This window comes from Trachypithecus francoisi, unplaced genomic scaffold (assembly GCF_009764315.1).
Source record: "Trachypithecus francoisi isolate TF-2019V2 unplaced genomic scaffold, Tfra_2.0 Lachesis_group0, whole genome shotgun sequence".
NCBI lineage: Eukaryota > Metazoa > Chordata > Mammalia > Primates > Cercopithecidae > Trachypithecus > Trachypithecus francoisi.
The window spans coordinates 103,681,788-103,700,500 of NW_022681453.1; the positions used below are offsets into that span (position 1 = coordinate 103,681,788).

Here is an 18,713-nt window from a genome sequence, read left to right on the forward strand (position 1 = left end):
ATATTTTACCAGCTTACCTTGAGCCTAGAAAATCACCAGTGGAAAATACCTGAAATTAATATTAATCTACACACTTCTTCTACAGTGTTTCCTATCATTCATAACCATGTGTTTTTCTATTGTAAATCACAACTACAGTGTTTCCTATCATTCATAACCATGTGCTGTTCTATTGTAAATCACAACTACTTAGCGCTTTTTTTTTTTTTTTTTTCATTTATTGCTATTACTTTTATTTCTGTAGGCATTGGTTGGGGATAAGACGGTGGCATTTTGGTTGATGGATGCTGAAATGTATACAAACATGAGTGTCCTGACTCCTTTTACTCCAGTTATTGATCGTGGAATACAGCTTCATAAAATGATTCGACTCATTACTCATGGGCTTGGTGGAGAAGGCTATCTCAATTTCATGGGTAAGTGTGAGTTAAACACATATCCAATTTGTGTTTAACATGTTAACTTATAGTGAGATAAATCATGTAGAATATTTTGATTTGGCTTTTCAGATTTAGAATATAAAATTACAACGATTTATTTCATATACTGTCATGTGTAAATTGCAAAAATAAAATTAAATCACTATAAGGTTATTGTTATATTCATATAGGATACAAAAGTATAGTCTAAAAGCTGATGTTTAATTGAATATTGCTGTCAAGTGGGCTTACCTACTGTTAACATCCAGAATTATTATTCTGAATTTAATCATTCTGAGTTAATGTTATTAGTATAATATTTGCACATTAAATCTAAAAAATATATAATTATCATATTATAGTATAGTAAGCTAGTATTATTGGTATTCTTTGAGATAATTTTATACCAGTATACTTGTGTTATAAATGTGTAAACTTAGGTTCAGAGATATTGTGATGGACAAAAAGAAATTTATTTTTTTAAATAGAAAAATACGAATACTGAAAGATCATTTTTGTCTGAAACTCTTGAAATGAAATATAAAAATTGTTCTGTTTGGTGAACAGCAGACATTGAAACATTCGAGTTTTAGGAAATTTTTACAGCTTTTAGACTAGAGAAAGACACAAAGACTGGGGAATACATATGAAAGGCTGATTTATTTTTCTACAATAGAAGACTCAGGGTGGGTGGTGCCTCACACCTTTAATCTGAGTCCTTTGGGAGGCTGAGGGAGGAGGATGGCTTGAGGCGAAGAGTTAGAGACCATCCTGGGCGATATGGAAAAGCCCCATCTCTACCAAAGGAGAGAAAAAGAAAATGAGCTGGGTGTGGTGACACGTGCCTGTACCCTAGCTAATCAGGAGGCTGAGGCAGAGGGATTGTTTGAGTCCAGGAGTTTGAGGTTGTAGTAAACCATAATCATGGCACTGCGCTCCAACTAAGGTGACAAAGCAAGACCCTATCTCTAATTTTAAAAAAGCCCTGGATCTTTGAGTTATTCACTTCTACTTGGAAATTTTTGTAAGAAATCTCAGATTGAACTTTAAAAGCCTTTATTGTTTACTAACTGGAGGTTAGGAAGCCAACCCCCAAAAAGCAGACACAGATTTCACCTGTGCTACCTGTGCCTTTGGGTGTATCTCTATTGTCAGGGTCGCCGAAATTTGTTACCATCCCTCGCCTTCCAGGAAATGACCTTCCTGACCTGTGAGCCTGCATCGCGCCAGCCAGGTATCAGGTCAAGTTTCCTGGATGGACTTTGCAATGATTGGTTCCATAAATAAAGTCAGCCTTGGTTCCTTAAAAGCAGTGGTTCTACCTGACTCAGTATGCATCATTCTCCAATGTGGGCACCTTCATAAGGCCTTAGTTATGCAACCTACTTGTTTAACTATATCCTGATGAATAAGTAGACTCTATGAACCTATGCAAATAACCATGTCACCATGTAAAGTAAGGAAACTGAGGACCTAGTGAGATATTTTAAATGCTTTATTTCATTTACAAAAGTACAAAATTACTGTAACCTACAGAAGGAAATCCTTATATATCTGTAAACTAAAACAATTTTTCAAAGAACCAAAATAAAATGGACACCTAATTCACACAGGCATTAACCCTTGTAGCCCACTACATGTGAAAATAGAGCAATCCTGACTCAGTCTTTCGCTCTAGTCTGGAAGCTATGTAAGTGACATCAACTCAGATGCCTCAACCAGAGTCTAGAATTTATCAGGAAGTACCTAATAGATTCCTTTTCCTGATGCTGTCCTTTGTTGAAGATATCAGATCTGGCCTTTGGTGCACAGCAGAGCCTCCAAGCAAGCATCAGAGTAAAACCAAGCTATCTGCACATGACAGACATTTAATGGTCATGGCCAATGTAAAATTGGTAACTTGTCGATGAAGAAAGTCCTAATGATATTTTATAATGTGACTTATTTTCTTGATTTTTGGGTAGTGTCTTACCTAGGATAAAGCATGTTCTGGAGAGCTAGGACATTGACAAATCTACAGAAACTTTATAAAATTTCAGAAATATTTATATTAATATCACTTTAAACTGTATCTTTTCAACTGAGGGCAGGCTGAGCGTCTGTTCAGTGTTAGACACTCTTCTCATGGAACTTTCAATAGTAACAAAATACAACAAATATAGCTATTTCTACCATCTATCTTTCTATGTTTGTAAATTGACCATATTTATTACATCAAATAGGATTTTGAGATTATACTTTTGTATAATCTTTTAATCTTTTGTCATTGAAACAAATACCTTCGAATATGTTAAATTCCATTATAGCAACTTAAATCTTTTTTCTTAGTATCTTACCTAAATACAGTGTTTCTCTACTAACTTTGAAATCAATAATCTTCTAATGGATGAATAATTTCTAATTACTGGTGGTGTTTTATGAAATTCAATATGTCCTCATGAGCTGTCATGATTTTAAATATATTTTTCCCTTTCTGATCATGGCCTGCTTAAAAAGCCTTCTGTGACCCTTATGCTCTCCACTTGACCTGTGAGCCTTGGAAAGCTCTCTCATGGGTCTCCCCCTTCATCACTCTGCTGCAGCTATGGTAGCTGCCTTTCCGTTCATTGAATGGACAAACCTTCTTCCACTCTGCACTCTACATTTTGCTGATCCCTTACCTGGAATCATCCCACTCAAACACTCCCTGCCATACCTGACCAAATCCTTTATTTTCAAGTGTCATTTCCTGAGGGAGTCTTCCGTAAAGCCTCAAACTAGTTTCATTTTCCCTGCAATACATGTTTATACAGTATCTCCTTACCTTTCATGGAATTTAAGAAAATTGTACTTGGAAAACTATTGAATACATGACATTTTAAGTCAATTTAATACCCAGTGAAAACAGTTGTTATTTGTTTTATTTACAATTTTATGTATCTGGGAATTAGCACAGTATCTAGCACATCACAAGGCTCTCACAGTTTTCTTTTTTTTTTTTTTTTTGAGACGGAGTCTCGCTCTGTCGCCCGGACTGGAGTGCAGTGGCCGGATCTCAGCTCACTGCAAGCTCCGCCTCCCGGGTTTACGCCATTCTCCTGCCTCAGCCTCCCGAGTGGCTGGGACTACAGGCGCCCGCCATCTCGCCCGGCTAATTTTTTTTTTTTTTGTATTTTTTTTTTAGTAGAGACGGGGTTTCACCGTGTTAGCCAGGATGGTCTCGATCTCCTGACCTCGTGATCCGCCCGTCTCGGCCTCCCAAAGTGCTGGGATTACAGGCTTGAGCCACCGCGCCCGGCCAGTTTTCTTAAAAAGATACACACACACACGAGATATATGTGATCCACTGTTGACTGAAACGTTATCCTCCATCAAATGACTCTGCATATGTATGTGTTTGTGTGTGTGTGTATGTACACATATATAGTATATACGTGTGTGTGTGTGCATGTGTATATGGAGTATTGCCTTGTAATACTGTTTTAGCATTAGTTCATTAACTGCAATAACCAGTTTTAGTTATAAGCAAGGTAATGTTTTTGAATGGCATATAGAAATTAATATTTAAAAAGAACAGTTTAAGAAAATTTTCCAAAACTAAGAAGCAACTTGATTGTTTACTCATCTTTTAGGCATTTCTAAACTTGTTAATTTTCTGGAATTTTATTTTTTATTTCCCTCCAGAAGAGAAACAGTGAGTCAAAAGATATAAAACAACTATACATTTTTATAGCACGTTTTTATAAAAACATGTTTACGTAAATTTATTTGTCAGGCATTCAGATATATGTTCTGTTTATCAAAAATCATTAAGATTAATGTAGATTTTTTCAGAATACCAGTTTGGCTGATTTGTTTTGTTTTGTTTTTGTCTTGTGTATTCGAATTTTGAATTTCAAAAAAAATGCTTTTACTCTGGTTATAGCTGTGAAATATTTACTATGCATTTTTGATTTGTTAGCTTATTTTGAATGGTTTTAGGAAGAAATAGATTTGTATTTTTTATTCTTCTATCATATACTTACATGAAATAATTGAATATAGAAGGGGGATCATCAGACTAAATTATTTTTGTATTTTTATATCATTAATCATAGAAAGATAATAAATACTAATAAAAGTAAGTAACATTGACATAGCATTTTATACTTTATTTATTAATTTATTTTTTGAGACTGAATCTGGCTCTGTCTCCCAGGCTGGAGTGAGTGGCCCCATCTCAGCTCACTGCAAGCTCCGCCCCCCGGGTTCCCGCCATTCTCCTGCCTCCGCCTCCCGAGTGGCTGGGACCGCAGGCGCCGCCACCTCGCCCGGCTGATTTTTTCTATTTGTAATAGAGACGGGGTTTCACCGTGTTAGCCAGGATGGTCTCGATCTCCTGACCTCGTGATCCGCCCTCCTCGGCTCCCCAAAGTGCTGGGATTACGGGCGTGAGCCACCGCACCCAGCCGCATACTATACTTTCTGAAACACTTCATATCTATAATCTAACTGAACATTCTATTTCTTTTTTATTTTTTATACCAGATATTTGTTCAAAAGAAACCTGGGGCCAAAAATTAAAAGAGTAATAAGGTATGCTACGTAGACATTCTAAGTGCATTTTGCTAAAACTTCGACTCAGAGACATATAGGGACATGCCTTAGTTTGCACAACCGGAAAATTTCGGCAGCTGGTCTGATTTCCAATTTGAGAAAATTGGAATGAAAATTACTCTTAGATCAGTATCTAGATTAGTTAGCCACAAATACATGGTTTATGAATACTTTTTAGAAAAAAGGTAGAGCAGAGTGATTAAGAATACTGCTGGGTTGGCATCTATGCGTTTCCCTTTTTAGCTGTGTGATCTAGGTGAGATGTATCAACTCTGCCTTCATCGGCTCAGTGATAAAGTGGGTGCCTGCTTCATAAGATTGTTTTGAGGGTGAAATGACTTTCTACTGAATGATGCTGCTGAAACAGCCTTAGCTTTCATATATGAGGAAGTCTGAGGGTTGCCTCAATTTGTTTTAATTTTTGGGATAAGCCAATATCATGTTCATCAGTTAACATTTATTATGAATTGACTGTTTGCTTTGTGTGTATATAATTATGTGTGTATATATGCATCAGATAGAGCATCAGATGAAATTTACTGTTTTTATGGTACCTGTGCACAGAATTTCTACACACACACACACACACACACACACACAGAGAGAGAGAGAGAGAGAGAGAGAGAGGAGAGAGAGAGAGAGAGAGAAGGCAGATTGACTTAGGGCAAATTCAATTTGAAAATTTAGTGTATTTGAGGTATATATTAATTTAAACTATAAATTTAATATATTCATAATGCATTCTAAAATGTGTTTTAACACAGTTTATAAAATTTCTTTATGCTTAAGACATTTATATGTATCTACGATATATCAAGTATTACTAAGTTGTATATATTCAGAGATGAAAAATAGTTCTTGCCCTCAAGGCCTTAAAACCCAAAAGGCAATACAGGCAATTAATAGACAGATATCTTTATACTAATACATGCACTAGGTCAGTGATACAAGTAAGCAGAAAATGCTGTGTAAATATGTAGGAAACTTGTTTTGGAGATTGTTGGTGAAATACATGAGATGCTTTAGCCAAACCAACTTGGAATAGGAAGCCACAAGAAAGTTATGTATGAGATCAGTAAAAATCTAAGTAAGAGTAGACTTGAAGCAATTGACTGATAATTTGAGATTACAACCAGTTAAGATTATTAAACTTTAAATCAATGAAAAAAACTGGGGCCTAAAGAAAAGAATTTACATGCCATTCTGATTGGTAAGTTTAATGAAAAGATGCGTTTCAATCACTTTAAATCACTTTAAAATATTGTTAACTCTTCAGTTAGAACTAGTATCAGTGGTTATGTGGCATTATGATTTTTTTTTTTTAAATAATCCTTGGCGGAGTATGTTTCATATTCAAAAATAAATATAAAATAAAACATGTCAACTTTATGCATAGGATGACCTCAGTGAATGTATTTTGCTTAGTTTTCTGGAGCTTATTTGGTCATCATGGAAATGCTGTCCTTTCCCAATTCAGTCAGCTGAGGCAGAGGGATTAGAGTCATGTGGCCTTAATACATGAACTCAGGAATGTTGCTATGGACATGTTGGTTTAGGCAGGCAAATTGACTACTATATCCAGTGATCACACTAGGGAAAAAAACACCAACCCAGATACTACAATATTAATTCCATGTAATATGAAAATAAGGGCATTAAAGGATTTTCATATTAAACACTACATAGAATTATAAAAAACAAGAGAAGAAACCAAATATTATATTCATTTTAAATATATAAACATGTACAGACATTTTAAAATATCAAATAAAGCATAAATTAAAATATAAGAATTAAGAACATATCTTCCTGATTTAAATATTGACAGGAAAGTTAGAATGTAATTTTAAGAATCTGCTAGCTAAACAGAATTTAAAAATTAATCATAAATTTGAAAATGAAATAATGTCTAATGGCTTTTTAAATGGGAATTTAAAAATTAACCTGCTTAAAAATCTTGCTATCATTGAGACATAAATGGTATTCTGTGAAACATTTTCTGGCTTCTCAGAAAGATCTTTATAACTTTGTACTACTTTGGGCAATACTAAGGAGAAAGTTATACTGGACAGCTAAATCCACATGTTTTCTTCATTCTTTTATTAGTCCATTTTCATACTGCTGTAAAGAACTGCCTGAGGCTGGGTAATTGACAAAGGAAAGAGGTTTAATTGAGTTACAGTTAAGCATAGCTGGGGAGGCCTCAGGAAACTTAATCAAGGCAGAAGGTAAAGGCCCCTTCACAAGGCTGCAGGAAGAAGTGCCAAGCAAAGGTGGAAGAGCCCCTTATAAAACCATCAGATCTTGTGAGAACTGACTGTCACAAGAACAGCATGTGAGAAACTGCCCCCAGGATTCTGTTACCTCCACCTGGTCTCTCCCTTGATATGTGGGGATTATGGGAATTACAATTCAAGATGAGATTTGGGTAGGGATACAAAGCGTAACCATATCAGTTCTCAAGTAATCAAGTCTCTTATCTGATTACTTTAAGAATCTTTTTTAAAAAATAACCTTTAGGTTTCTTTATGGGTACTGCAGTCTTTTTTATCAATGGCTTACTGCCAGTTGGTTTCAAAAAAAAATTGTTTTGTTTTCCACCCTGGTTTGACTCCTTCTTTAGTTTCAGAAAGTACAGGTAAAGATTCAAACGTAGAGTGACCTGAATCACTTTTAGTACTGTCATGTTAATATTCCACTTCTTCAGAATACCTTTGAACTAAAGTAAAAATTATTCTTGGAACAGAAGCTTTACTTTCATCAGTTGTCATTTTCTTCTTCCTCATGGGGATTATAGTGTTATAGAAGAGGACTTTTTAAATGAGTAACGCTTCACTCTGAAATTTAATGCTTTTTGTGTAACTCTCCATGTATACCTGGAAACATAAATGATTCACATTTCTCGTTTAAATAAATACTGAACTATCAGTTAGATAAACAAAACCAGCAACATTTCACTTCTGTAATGTAGCTCATTGCTCCAGATAACTGAAAATCTGTGTTGTCATCATAAAACATATTCCCCGTGACATCAGATGTTAACACATAAGTTGAAATATCAGAAGAAATCTGGAATCAACTGAGCCCATTGCTTTATTTCTTTGCTCCTTCATTCCTTAATTCATTCAAATCAAACTCATTATTTCCATGCCTAATCTCTTCCCTGTCTGACGGAGAAAAGTAATAAAAGGAGGACATAAGTAAAAAGGTATATGAGGAACTGTGTGTGCAGATAACGCTCTGGGAGGTGATGTAGGAAGTCAGACTCCTGGAATTCTGTCTCTTTTCCTATCCTTCCACCTCGAATTTACCTCCTTTTTCCCTCCATTTTTTTTTTGTTTGTTTCAGAGTAATATGTTGCTTTTCCTGTGAAAGACTTTAGATCCTGAGTGTATACTGTCTTGACTTTAAAAGCCTAATTCCTACCATTAAAAGCAATCATGTTATCATTATCTTTTATACAGGGCACTTGGTAGAAAATAAAAATGGAGTTATTTTTCCACTTTCCAGCATTTATGGGAACACGTTTACAAATATAATTATGTTTATGGTTTTTTAGGCTCTTTAGAAACCCATACTTGCTTTTATTCTAACTGAATTAAGAGAATTAAGAACTAGTGGTATTCCAATTCAGACTTTTAAAGGCATACTATATACACATGATCAATGAACTTATAATGCAATGCCCACCCCTTTATGAAGGCCTATAACATCCTTTATGATCCAACTACTGCCTACCTTTCCACCCAGATATTTCTGCCTCCTAGTTCTTAAGTACTGAGTTACAATTACCCCAGTCTCCATTTCATTTCCTGATACAAAGGAAGTAAAAAGTAGGCAGGCGTAAAATCATAAAAATCATGCACTTTTTGAAAACACATGTGGTGACTTTATGCAACTTTACTTTGTGTGAAATCCATCAGCCTTCATCTTCTCCCTCTTAAGATTTGGGAATATCTTTCATGCTTGGAGATTCATAACATCTTGCTCACGCTTATGGGAAACATCTGAAATTTTAGTACAACAATCATATCCTGGGAGCCAATAGATCAATTATAAGTTCTGAATCAGTGTTGGCAATCAGGATACTTTGAACAAATGGTACAAATTCTTAATCCCATAAATTTATGTAAAATATGTCAACTGCATGCTTTTAAGAATTTTTTTTCTAATTTAACATTCTGTTTCTTAGGTTAATTAGAAGTTATCACTGTAAAAGAAACACCTACTGACTCATATATTTTAGTCTGAAAATTAATATTGTCTTTGGCTTTATAAAAATAAGTAAGCAGGCCGGGCGTGGTGGCTTACACCTGTAATACCAGCACTTTGGGAGGCTGAGGCAGGTGGATTACCTGAGGTCAGGAGTTTGAGATCAGCCTGGCAAGTTAAATCCCATCTCTACTAAAAATACACAAAATTAGCCAGGTATAGTGGCAGGCACCTATAATCCCAGCTACTCGGGAGGCTGAGACAGAGAATCTCTTGAACCCGTGAGGCAGAGGTTGCAGTGAGCCAAGATCACGCCATTACAATCTGGCCTGGGCAACAAGAACGAAAGTCTTGAAATTAAAAAAATAAAATATAATAAGCAAGGAAAAGTGGCAATTATTTTCTTTATTGGAATTCAATGTTTGAAACAGTTTTTCAGTTAAGTGTTTACTAATGTGTTGTATGTGTATAATAGATACTCCATCTGCTCTCTCATTGCTATGGTCATGACTGCTAGTTTTCTCCATTAACACTTTTCCTCCAAATTTTAACTGGGTACATGGATGCCCAGAATAACAAGCACATTCCCCAGGTTGTCTGGAAGCCTGCTGAGGTCATGTGACCAGCAGTTACTGCCAGTAGGATGTTAATGGTAGTGCTGTATGTGCAACCACTGGGCCATGCTCTTAAATGGCAAGGCATCTGTCCCCTTGCCACATCTTCTTCTACTCACTGGTGGAGTACCATATCATGCACATGGCAGAACAACAAGGTCAAAAAATATTAGCTGGCCTTTACATATTGCTATGTATTACTGTTATAAGAGAAATATTTCTAAATGGCATATTTCACAGTTTCCATGTCCTATAACATTTTCTATCTTAGCGCTGAAACCAAAGTAAAATTTAATTCCTATTGTCCTACATTTAAATTAATTTTTTTAATTCCCCTATTGTTTACCCTTATTAATACGAATGTCAATAATAACTATACTCAAAACATTAAAAAATTAGTTTTCAAATGTAATTTGGACATTTGGGAAACATTACATTTTTATCATATAAATATAAATGTTCCATAAAACAGCTGTGTCACTAGTGAATTGAAGTAACATGTTAAGTGTAGCTCCTTTCTAATGTTCGTCACATGCTATTCCTTCGGTATTTTTTTTAGATCTTTAAAATGTCATTCATGTTTTGGGGGGCGGTAGCTGGAATGTTACGGTATTTTAATAGTCAATAGTTTCTTCTGGATAGCTCACAATCTGGTATAAATGTTATCTCTCCATTTGTATATGTGTAGATATATGTACACACACATACATACTCATATATGTCTTCACATATACTCACATGCATATATACACACATACACACACACATTCATGTCTAACACAGACATAGACACACAATATTTTTAAAGTATTATTTCCTCCCTTAAGTCAATCTTTTAAACAGTCCTTAAAGCATTTGGGAACTTTTGGAATGCTTGCTTTCATTCATTCATTCATTAACTCAGATAGTTACTAAGTATACATTTCGTACTCGGAATTGTTTCAGTTACTCTACTAAATGCTTGAGATGCAAAGTGGTCAGGATAAATAAAGTCTCTTTCCTCAGGAAGCTTAATTTCTGTTAGGGGCAATAGAGAGAAATGGCCAAAAAAAAAAAAAAAACTGCAAATGATAAGTGACACAAAAAAAACAGAAATATTGTTAAAATTGAGAATACAATTTTGGGAAGCTGAGGCAGGTGGATCACTTGACGTCAGAAGTTGGTGACCAACCTGGCTAGCATGATGAAACACCATCTCTACTAAAAACACAAAAATTAGCTGTGCATGGTGGCACGCACCTGTAGTCCCAGCTACTTGGGAGACTGAGGCAGTAGAATCGCTTGAACCCGGGAGGCAGAGGCCTGGGAGTCAGAGCGAGACTCCATCTCAAAAAAAAAAAAAAAAAATTGAGAATCCAAAGATGGCTGTAAACTAGATCTTTAAATATTTGAAACATATTTTGTAAAGATCACAGAAAAACACTCTCTAAAGAGAGGTTACAGAATGTTCAAAAGCTCAGAAGGGGGAAAATGCTTGGGGAATTCAAGGAAATGAAAGGAGACTAGTGTCACTGTAACTTAGTACTCAAGAAATAGGAAAGGCAGGCAGGAGTTCGATCATAAAGGTTATTGTAGGTCTTAGGGGACATTGCATTATGGCTTCAGGTGCATTTTAAAGACAGTCATATGAAGGTGCAATCTGTTTGGCAAAGATAACCTTTATTGCTTCTTAAAGATTGACTAGGCTAAGAGTGAATGCAGAGATACCACTCAGGAGGTGGTTGAAGTAATCAAAAGAGTGACAATGATAGCAGTGGAGATAGAAAGAGGTGAAAAGAATCAAGATATAATTTTGGAGGTAGACTTAATCAAGAAGTCTTAGTAATAGTCTTTGGCCATAAGACAAAGAGAGGAATCAAAGAATGGCTTCAGGTTTTTGGCTTAAGCAGCCATTACCTGTTGGTACCACTTTGTATGAAACATATAAGTCTACAGTCAGGTTAGAAGTGAAGCTGAGGAGTTTAGTTTTAGGTATATTATCTTCATGTTTCTTTGAAATACTCATGAAGTGGCAAACAGTTTGAACTCAGATGAATAAAATTGGTATTTCTCAACATAAGAATTTTGCTAGAGCCATGATACTAATGAGGTCAGCTCCTGGAATTGAGAACCGTGAACCAGGAAGTAAAGAAAGTCCAGAGGCGATCCCAGAGGAACACTGATATCTCAACAAAGAGAAGGCATAAAAGCAGACTGAGAAGGAATGATAGGGCAAAAAGAAGACGTATCCTGAGATTTCAACACCATGAAAACCAAAATATAGTATTTGAATAAAGAGGAGATGGCCATCCATGGTGAATGATGCTGAGCAGCTGAATGAAATGAGGACAAATAAGTTACCAGTGGTGAACTAGACAAGAATGATTCTGAGGGGATGATGAGCGTGAGAGCCAGACTGGAGTGGGTTTAAAAGTGAAAGTCAAGTAATGCTTTTGCAAACAGCTCTTTTGAGGTGTTTGTCTAATAAAGGCAGCAGATAAATAAGATAGCAGTTGGAGTGGGATGAGGATCAAGAGAGGTTTGTTTTCTTATGAAATATAAGAACATGTTTGTGTTCAGAAAAGGCCTCTTCAGAGGGGATGATTCCGTGATGAGAGCAAGATCAATGTAGAAGGGAAAGGGGCTGCCTAAAGGAGAACTGTAGTTCCAAAGCACAAGTGGAGAGGTAAATGTTTATTAGAAGTCCTCCTTCTCCCCAGAAAAAAGACAAAAATGAATACAGGTGCAGGTTGGTTGTAAGTGAGATTTTGTGAAGATGAAAAAGTTCATGTTTGATAACTTTTATATTCTCAGTGAGATTATCACTTGAGAGCAAAAGGAGGAAGGAATAAGAGATGTTTGAAAAAAGAATACAAGGTATGAAATAGACATCTCTAGGAGTGGAAATACGAGAGAACTATAGTAGGATGTCCAGGTGATATTGCGTGTTCATTAGATATTTGTAGTCAGGAGTACAAATTGATCCAGCCTCTTGGTTGTGTGCCTTTTTTTTCCTAGAGGGCTAGTGTTGATCAAGGATTGTAGTTTTGTCAGGCACCCACCTGTCAAAAAAAAGGAAAGATTTTGAAAGTACTAGCAAATAGCTAACATATTAAAGAACCAATAGACAGCTGGTTCTCAAAATTGCCTGTACATTGGAATCACCTGGGGAGTCTCAACACCACTGACGTCTTTGACAAATACCTAGAAATTATGATTTAATTGGTCTTGGCTATGGCTCGGGCATTGAAAAAGAATTTTAAAATGATTCCCAGGTGATTCTTAAGGCTAGGAAGTGAAGAGAGAATTTTAAGAGGTCGTGAAAGGTATAGGAAAGTTCTCCAGTTTTAGAACAGAAATTATAGTGAGATTAGCGAGAGGATTTTGGAGGAAGAGAAGAAAAGTTCAGATTGTGATATGTGATGAGTTCAATTATCAGTGCCTGGCCGGGAGGCTGAACTTGGATTTCCCGTAACAAACAAAGCTAACCCCAATGGGGCTGCTGCTGGGTATTATCGAGAAGCTTTCTAAAATATATTTTCATCAGTAAATAAGGTTTAAATCAGAAGCCTTTCTGCCTTCCTTATATTTTTAGTATATACATAGATTTGTATATAAATATATACAAAATGTGTGTCAATAGATTTATATACAAACAAAATTCATGGCGATAGAGAACAAACTATTTTTTGTTTATAATGTAGGTCATCTGACATGTGTACATATGTTTTTCCAGCTTTCTTGTTTAGGACTCTCATTATCATGATGTTATTCTAGTTTCTGTAATGAGTGATACCTGTGGAGAAAGAGGCATAATTACCAACTGGCAATTTTCTCTCTCAGCAGTATTAAGAAATTTCCATTACTAAATTTAAAGGATTTTCTCAATATAATTATATTGTATTTTGACATTTGAAAATTCTGTAGGACATTCTTTAATGAATATGTTACATTCTCCCCAAAGCCACAGGGGAAGTCAGATGGATTTTGTCCTAAGTGTCAGTCTGCATTTGTTGATCACTACATTAGACTTCAGTATAAAATGTGTGATCTTACTTCAGATCTTCCATCTGTGGTTGTTTAGTGTCAAACTTGTAAATTCTTCTATTTTTCTGATAGACAGGAATACAATAAAGATTTAAATGTCTTCCTGCTAAGTGCTGGAATTGAGGCAGTTACAGAAAGACAAAATACACTCTCCAGAACAGTGGGAGTGCTAATTTTTGGCATTTTCTTTTAGCTTGTTGAGGCAAGTTTACTGAATGTAACATGACTCATAGAAGTCTATAAAACTGAGCTGTAAAAAACTGCAAAATTCTCAATATGAGCAGTTGTAAATGGCTTGAAGCTCTGTTAAAATGCTCAGAGATACAAATAGCATATATTCCAAATGGCACAGACTTAAAAGTGATGGCCCTAATTTGATTCACGGCACATTGTTAACCAAGGTTGGCCGACATTTAATGAGAACCTAACATGAGCATGACATTGCACTAGGAGTTAAGGAAGTGCTGCTATAATTACCTGGGGAGCTTTAACATATTGAAGCCCAAGAGCCTGATCCCAACCATTTGAGACAGAATTGCTGAGTGTAAGGCTCTGGCAGTAGTTGTTTTGAAAACTCACACCAAATGATTTTAATTCGTGAAGGTACAACATAGAGATCCACTGATGGAAGAACATGCAAAAATGAAGGTTGGGCCAGAGACAGATTGACCTGGGTTGTGCTGGAATCACTGGAAGCCAGGCGAGAGAATGTCTTTAGCCCTCTTTCCCAGGTGATTTAAATGCCCACTACTGAAAAACTCCTGCCAGGTTAGCTTTCACAAGAGCAATTTCATCTCAGATCCTTCCTGATGATCATAACCTTTGAGAAGAGTCACTTTAGAGAACGTTGCTTATGTAACTTACCCACATTTTTTTCTACCCACCCACATTTACCAAACTGAATACAGAAAATCTTTTACAAATATAAAAAGATTATACTAATATTCTGGAGACAAAAAAAAAAGAAGCAGCTGAACTGAACTATCTCTAATTCTTTCAGGCTTGGTCTCAGGAAATACTGCTACATTTCTTCCTTTGGGATATTTGGGATTGTCAGTGGCTGTGGTGGTGACTCCTTTTGAATTTCTCCTCAGTTGGGCTGTATCCAGCTGAGGCCCTTTTAAAGACAGAGTGGAAGCCACAGGAATATACCCACTGCAGTGTCCAGATGTGACCTGGTGCAGATATTTTCTGTTTTTCATCCATGTAAGCTAGGTCCACCTCTGTTCTTATGCCTCTGAGGCAATGTCCATGTGAGGATGGACATTGTATCCTCACATGGAGAAATGGACAGAGATGCAAGAAAGTGTTCCTTTAAATTTTGAGCCCTTTTATAAAGGTGTTTTTTTCCATTTGTGATGTAAGAGCCCTTAGGACTTAATCACCTCCCAAAGGCCACATCTCTTAATGCTGTTCCATTGGTGATTAAATTTCAACAGGAATTTTAGAGGGGACATTGTCATTTAAACTATAGCAATTCTCCTCTCTCTCTCTCTCTCTCTCTCTCTCTCTCTCTCTCTCTCTCGATCTCCCTCCCTCCCTTCCTCCCTCCCTTTTCCCTTCTCTCCCTGGCTGAATGTATTCATTATCCACACAACTCTGGCTTAGAAGGATACTTGTAGTATCTAAACCTCTCCAGCTCCATTGTTAGGTTATAGACACTTGAGTTTGCAGAGTGGAGATACGGTGTACTTTAACAATTATATAGAAATATATACATTTTTATCAAGCCTTATTTATTACTTAATTACCTAGCATTTTATAAGCACCTCAAAGTTTCATTTTCTAACCATGAGCCCCAGTGACTCACAAAAGATTCCTTTAAATACAGGGAACTGGATAGGTCACCTTTAAGGGCTGGTCAGGGGAATAGATTGCTACCCTAGGAATAAAGATACATTAATATATAATGGGCACTAATTCCAGCCTTGAGTCTGTAATTTTTTTTTACATCTTCAATTAAGCCTTCCCTTGATTTGATCCTAAAGACCCACCTGAGTGAGAGCCTCACTTTATTGTTGGACATGCAAATAAGTGAATAGCCCTCCCCTTTCCCCCACATCACTCTACAGAATACTATGGTATGGGTTTCCTTCACAGTATTTCTGCCGTGTTGTTAAGTTCTTAAATCATCTCTCACCTTCACTAATTCTCGCCTTTCTAATTTTACTATATTAGTAGTGCTCGTTATTTGGCTCACAGCCACTTAGCACACTTTTTGTAAGTTTCTAGAGGTTACCAGAAAACCTACAGATCTTCTTTCCAAAAAGAATTTATCAGAGGCTTCATTTTAGCTCAAAGACTGAATACCTGACTCTGCCGGTGTTATCCATGCAGGCTGGGAGAATCCATAGGCTGAAAAATGTCATTGATGATGTGTTGTGAAACTGGTGAGCTATTTGACTGTCATCTCATAGAATGTAGTGATGAGTGCTCTAAACACAGATATTTTGCTCTGGCAACCTTTCTCCGGAACAATTCGACAATGGGAGACTAGGAGTTTAAAAGATGAACTTCTCTGCCTCTAAAATTTTAGATTATTACCTGAGTCCTTACTTCTCCATTCCAACATGGCCCACCTCCCATTAAAGAAAAAAAAAAAAAAAAAAGATGAAAATGACCTATACATACTATCTCAAAATAGTAAAGAGAATCTCTCAGTTACTTGGAAAATACAGTTAGTTTTCATTTTTCCTTCTCACTAAGAGAGACAGGTTTCTCTTTGGCGATATATTTTTTTTTTTGAGAGGTTGAGGGGATACAGATTATTTCGATGACTTGTCTCAACTTGACAGTCTTTTAGCACCCTACTACTCTAAAAATGGCTATAATTTCTTGATAATTTACTCAGAGAAAGGCAGGACACTGAGTGCTTTACATATAATATCTCATTTAAAACTTTGTCATACCCCTGAGAGGTAGGTAGGATTCCCTTCTCTTCACACTTAGGGAAATGTAAGGTTAAGGCTTTCAGATTTATAAAGCAACCAGAATTTGAACCCAGCTGGTCTGTCTCCAAAATGTAGGCTCTGCATCACTACCCTGTATAAGACAGTAGTGTTATTTTGCCTGAAATGAATGCTAATGTTAGTAGTGGTGTTGGTGCATCGCTACAGTCATTCATCCAGAGGAGATGCTACAAAGAGGAAAACAGCAGATCAAATGTTATGTTGTGCTGTGGTCTATCAAACAAATCAAGGGAGAAAGTAATTTGTTTCCAAATTATGAACCAGTGTTACACACTACTTAATGGTTCTCTTTGTTTACTTGTGATAGTTATTTCTTCATTCTACTCTAATTTGTCACCTACTGTTGAGCTGGGCACTATCCTAGGAACTGGGTAACAGAAGAGAACACTTAGTCTTAACTCAAGGAGCTCACTCTCCAGAGAGGGAACAGAGCAAGACAGATGCAAGTGTGTTAGGTAATAAATTTGACCTTCAAGATCTGCATAAAGCACTGTGAGTACTTCAAGAAGAGCATGAAACCAGTACTTAGGCAAGGAAGTGGCAGGCCATGAAGAAAGGACTGGTTTGGAAGAAGAGGTTAAGTTTCAAGTATCCCTTTCACCTCCATCCTGATCCTCTGTGTAGTCCCATCATTGAAATGGTGGCTACACAATGCTGAGAAGGCGAAACAGAATAAGGCCAGACTAATTGAGATCGTGAATGATGAGATAAAAGGCTGAGCTTAGAAGCAGAGGCCAGATCATAGAGGGCTTTTGAAGGGTTTTGCAGGAGATCGGCATGGTCAGACCCACAGTTTAGATATGTTACTTGATTGATAATGCAAAAGACGGATTTGAAGGGGCTGTCACCTCAAACTAAATACATAAATGAAAGACCTTTTGCCACCAGAATTCTTTCGTATTGGTTTAAAGTTGTGGGTCTAAATTCTTTCCACACTCTTCACTTCAGTCAGTAAATTTTATATACCGCCACTCTGGATGAGTTTGAAATCACCCACTTCATTTTTTTAAAAATATAAGATCTCGCTAAAGATTACGAAGGAAATAAAGTTTCTATTTTCCAGGGCCTCACTAATACTAGGATCCCTCTGTTGACTCAAATAAAAGAGATATTCATTAACTGTGCCTAACTTATCATGTACAGAATAAAATACCATTACATTATTTCAGGTAAATTATTTTTGCTGTATATTCGTATTCTAGGTAATCAAATACTAGAAAATTGTTTTAGTCTATGAGACGAGTTGTGTTTCTTTGTACAAGTTTGAATCATCTTCTGCATTGTATTTCACAACTCTAAACTGACACAGCTACTTGATTTAAGCAATTTTAAAAACATAAGGTAGTATAGGTATAACATGTTATGCGTTATCCTCGGTAATTTTTTTTAATTTGGTGTTTGTAAACCGAGTAACTATAGGTGCAATTGAAAAATGTGTTCATTTTTTAAGGAATTTTGTAATACAGCAAAAATTACAACCTGATTTATCTTTTGTAAAAAACATTTTATATAACTATGTTTCTTAAAGTAAGTTGTACCCATGGAAGTATAAGTTATAAATGAGAAAAAAAAATACTCTAACTTTTAAAACCATAAACAGTTCTGTAGAAATGCCTATAATACTTGTCTTTCCTCTAAAAATACACTTAGGAAATATATCTACAATTAACAAAAAAGACTGTACTATTAAGCTTAAAAATATAAGCCTAATTTCAGTTTTTACAAAGGAATTTTATAGCATAAGAGAAACAACCCAGAAACAGCTTTTCAACTTTGTTTGCACACAATTGTCTAATAGACTCTTCCAAGTTAAATCTAAGAAAGCCAAATGTGATAGGTGCTTGAGCTTCACCAACACACACACAACCATCCTTCAGAGATACCATTTTGAAATATAC

General features: G+C 36.1%; 1 protein-coding gene across 4 annotated transcripts in view; it reads left to right on the top strand.

The window, feature by feature from the left end:
- Positions 1-18,713, top strand: part of GBE1 (1,4-alpha-glucan branching enzyme 1) — a 273,155-nt gene that overhangs the window by 183,490 nt on the left and 70,952 nt on the right. For all 4 annotated transcript variants that reach the window (XR_004437152.1, XR_004437151.1, XM_033211601.1 and 1 more), the window contains exon 12: positions 245-416. Coding sequence is in view for 2 of the 4 variants with exons in the window: in XM_033211601.1 (XP_033067492.1) it covers positions 245-416 (172 nt within the window). In the remaining 2 variants the exon portion in view is untranslated. The remainder of the gene's footprint in view (positions 1-244; positions 417-18,713) is intronic.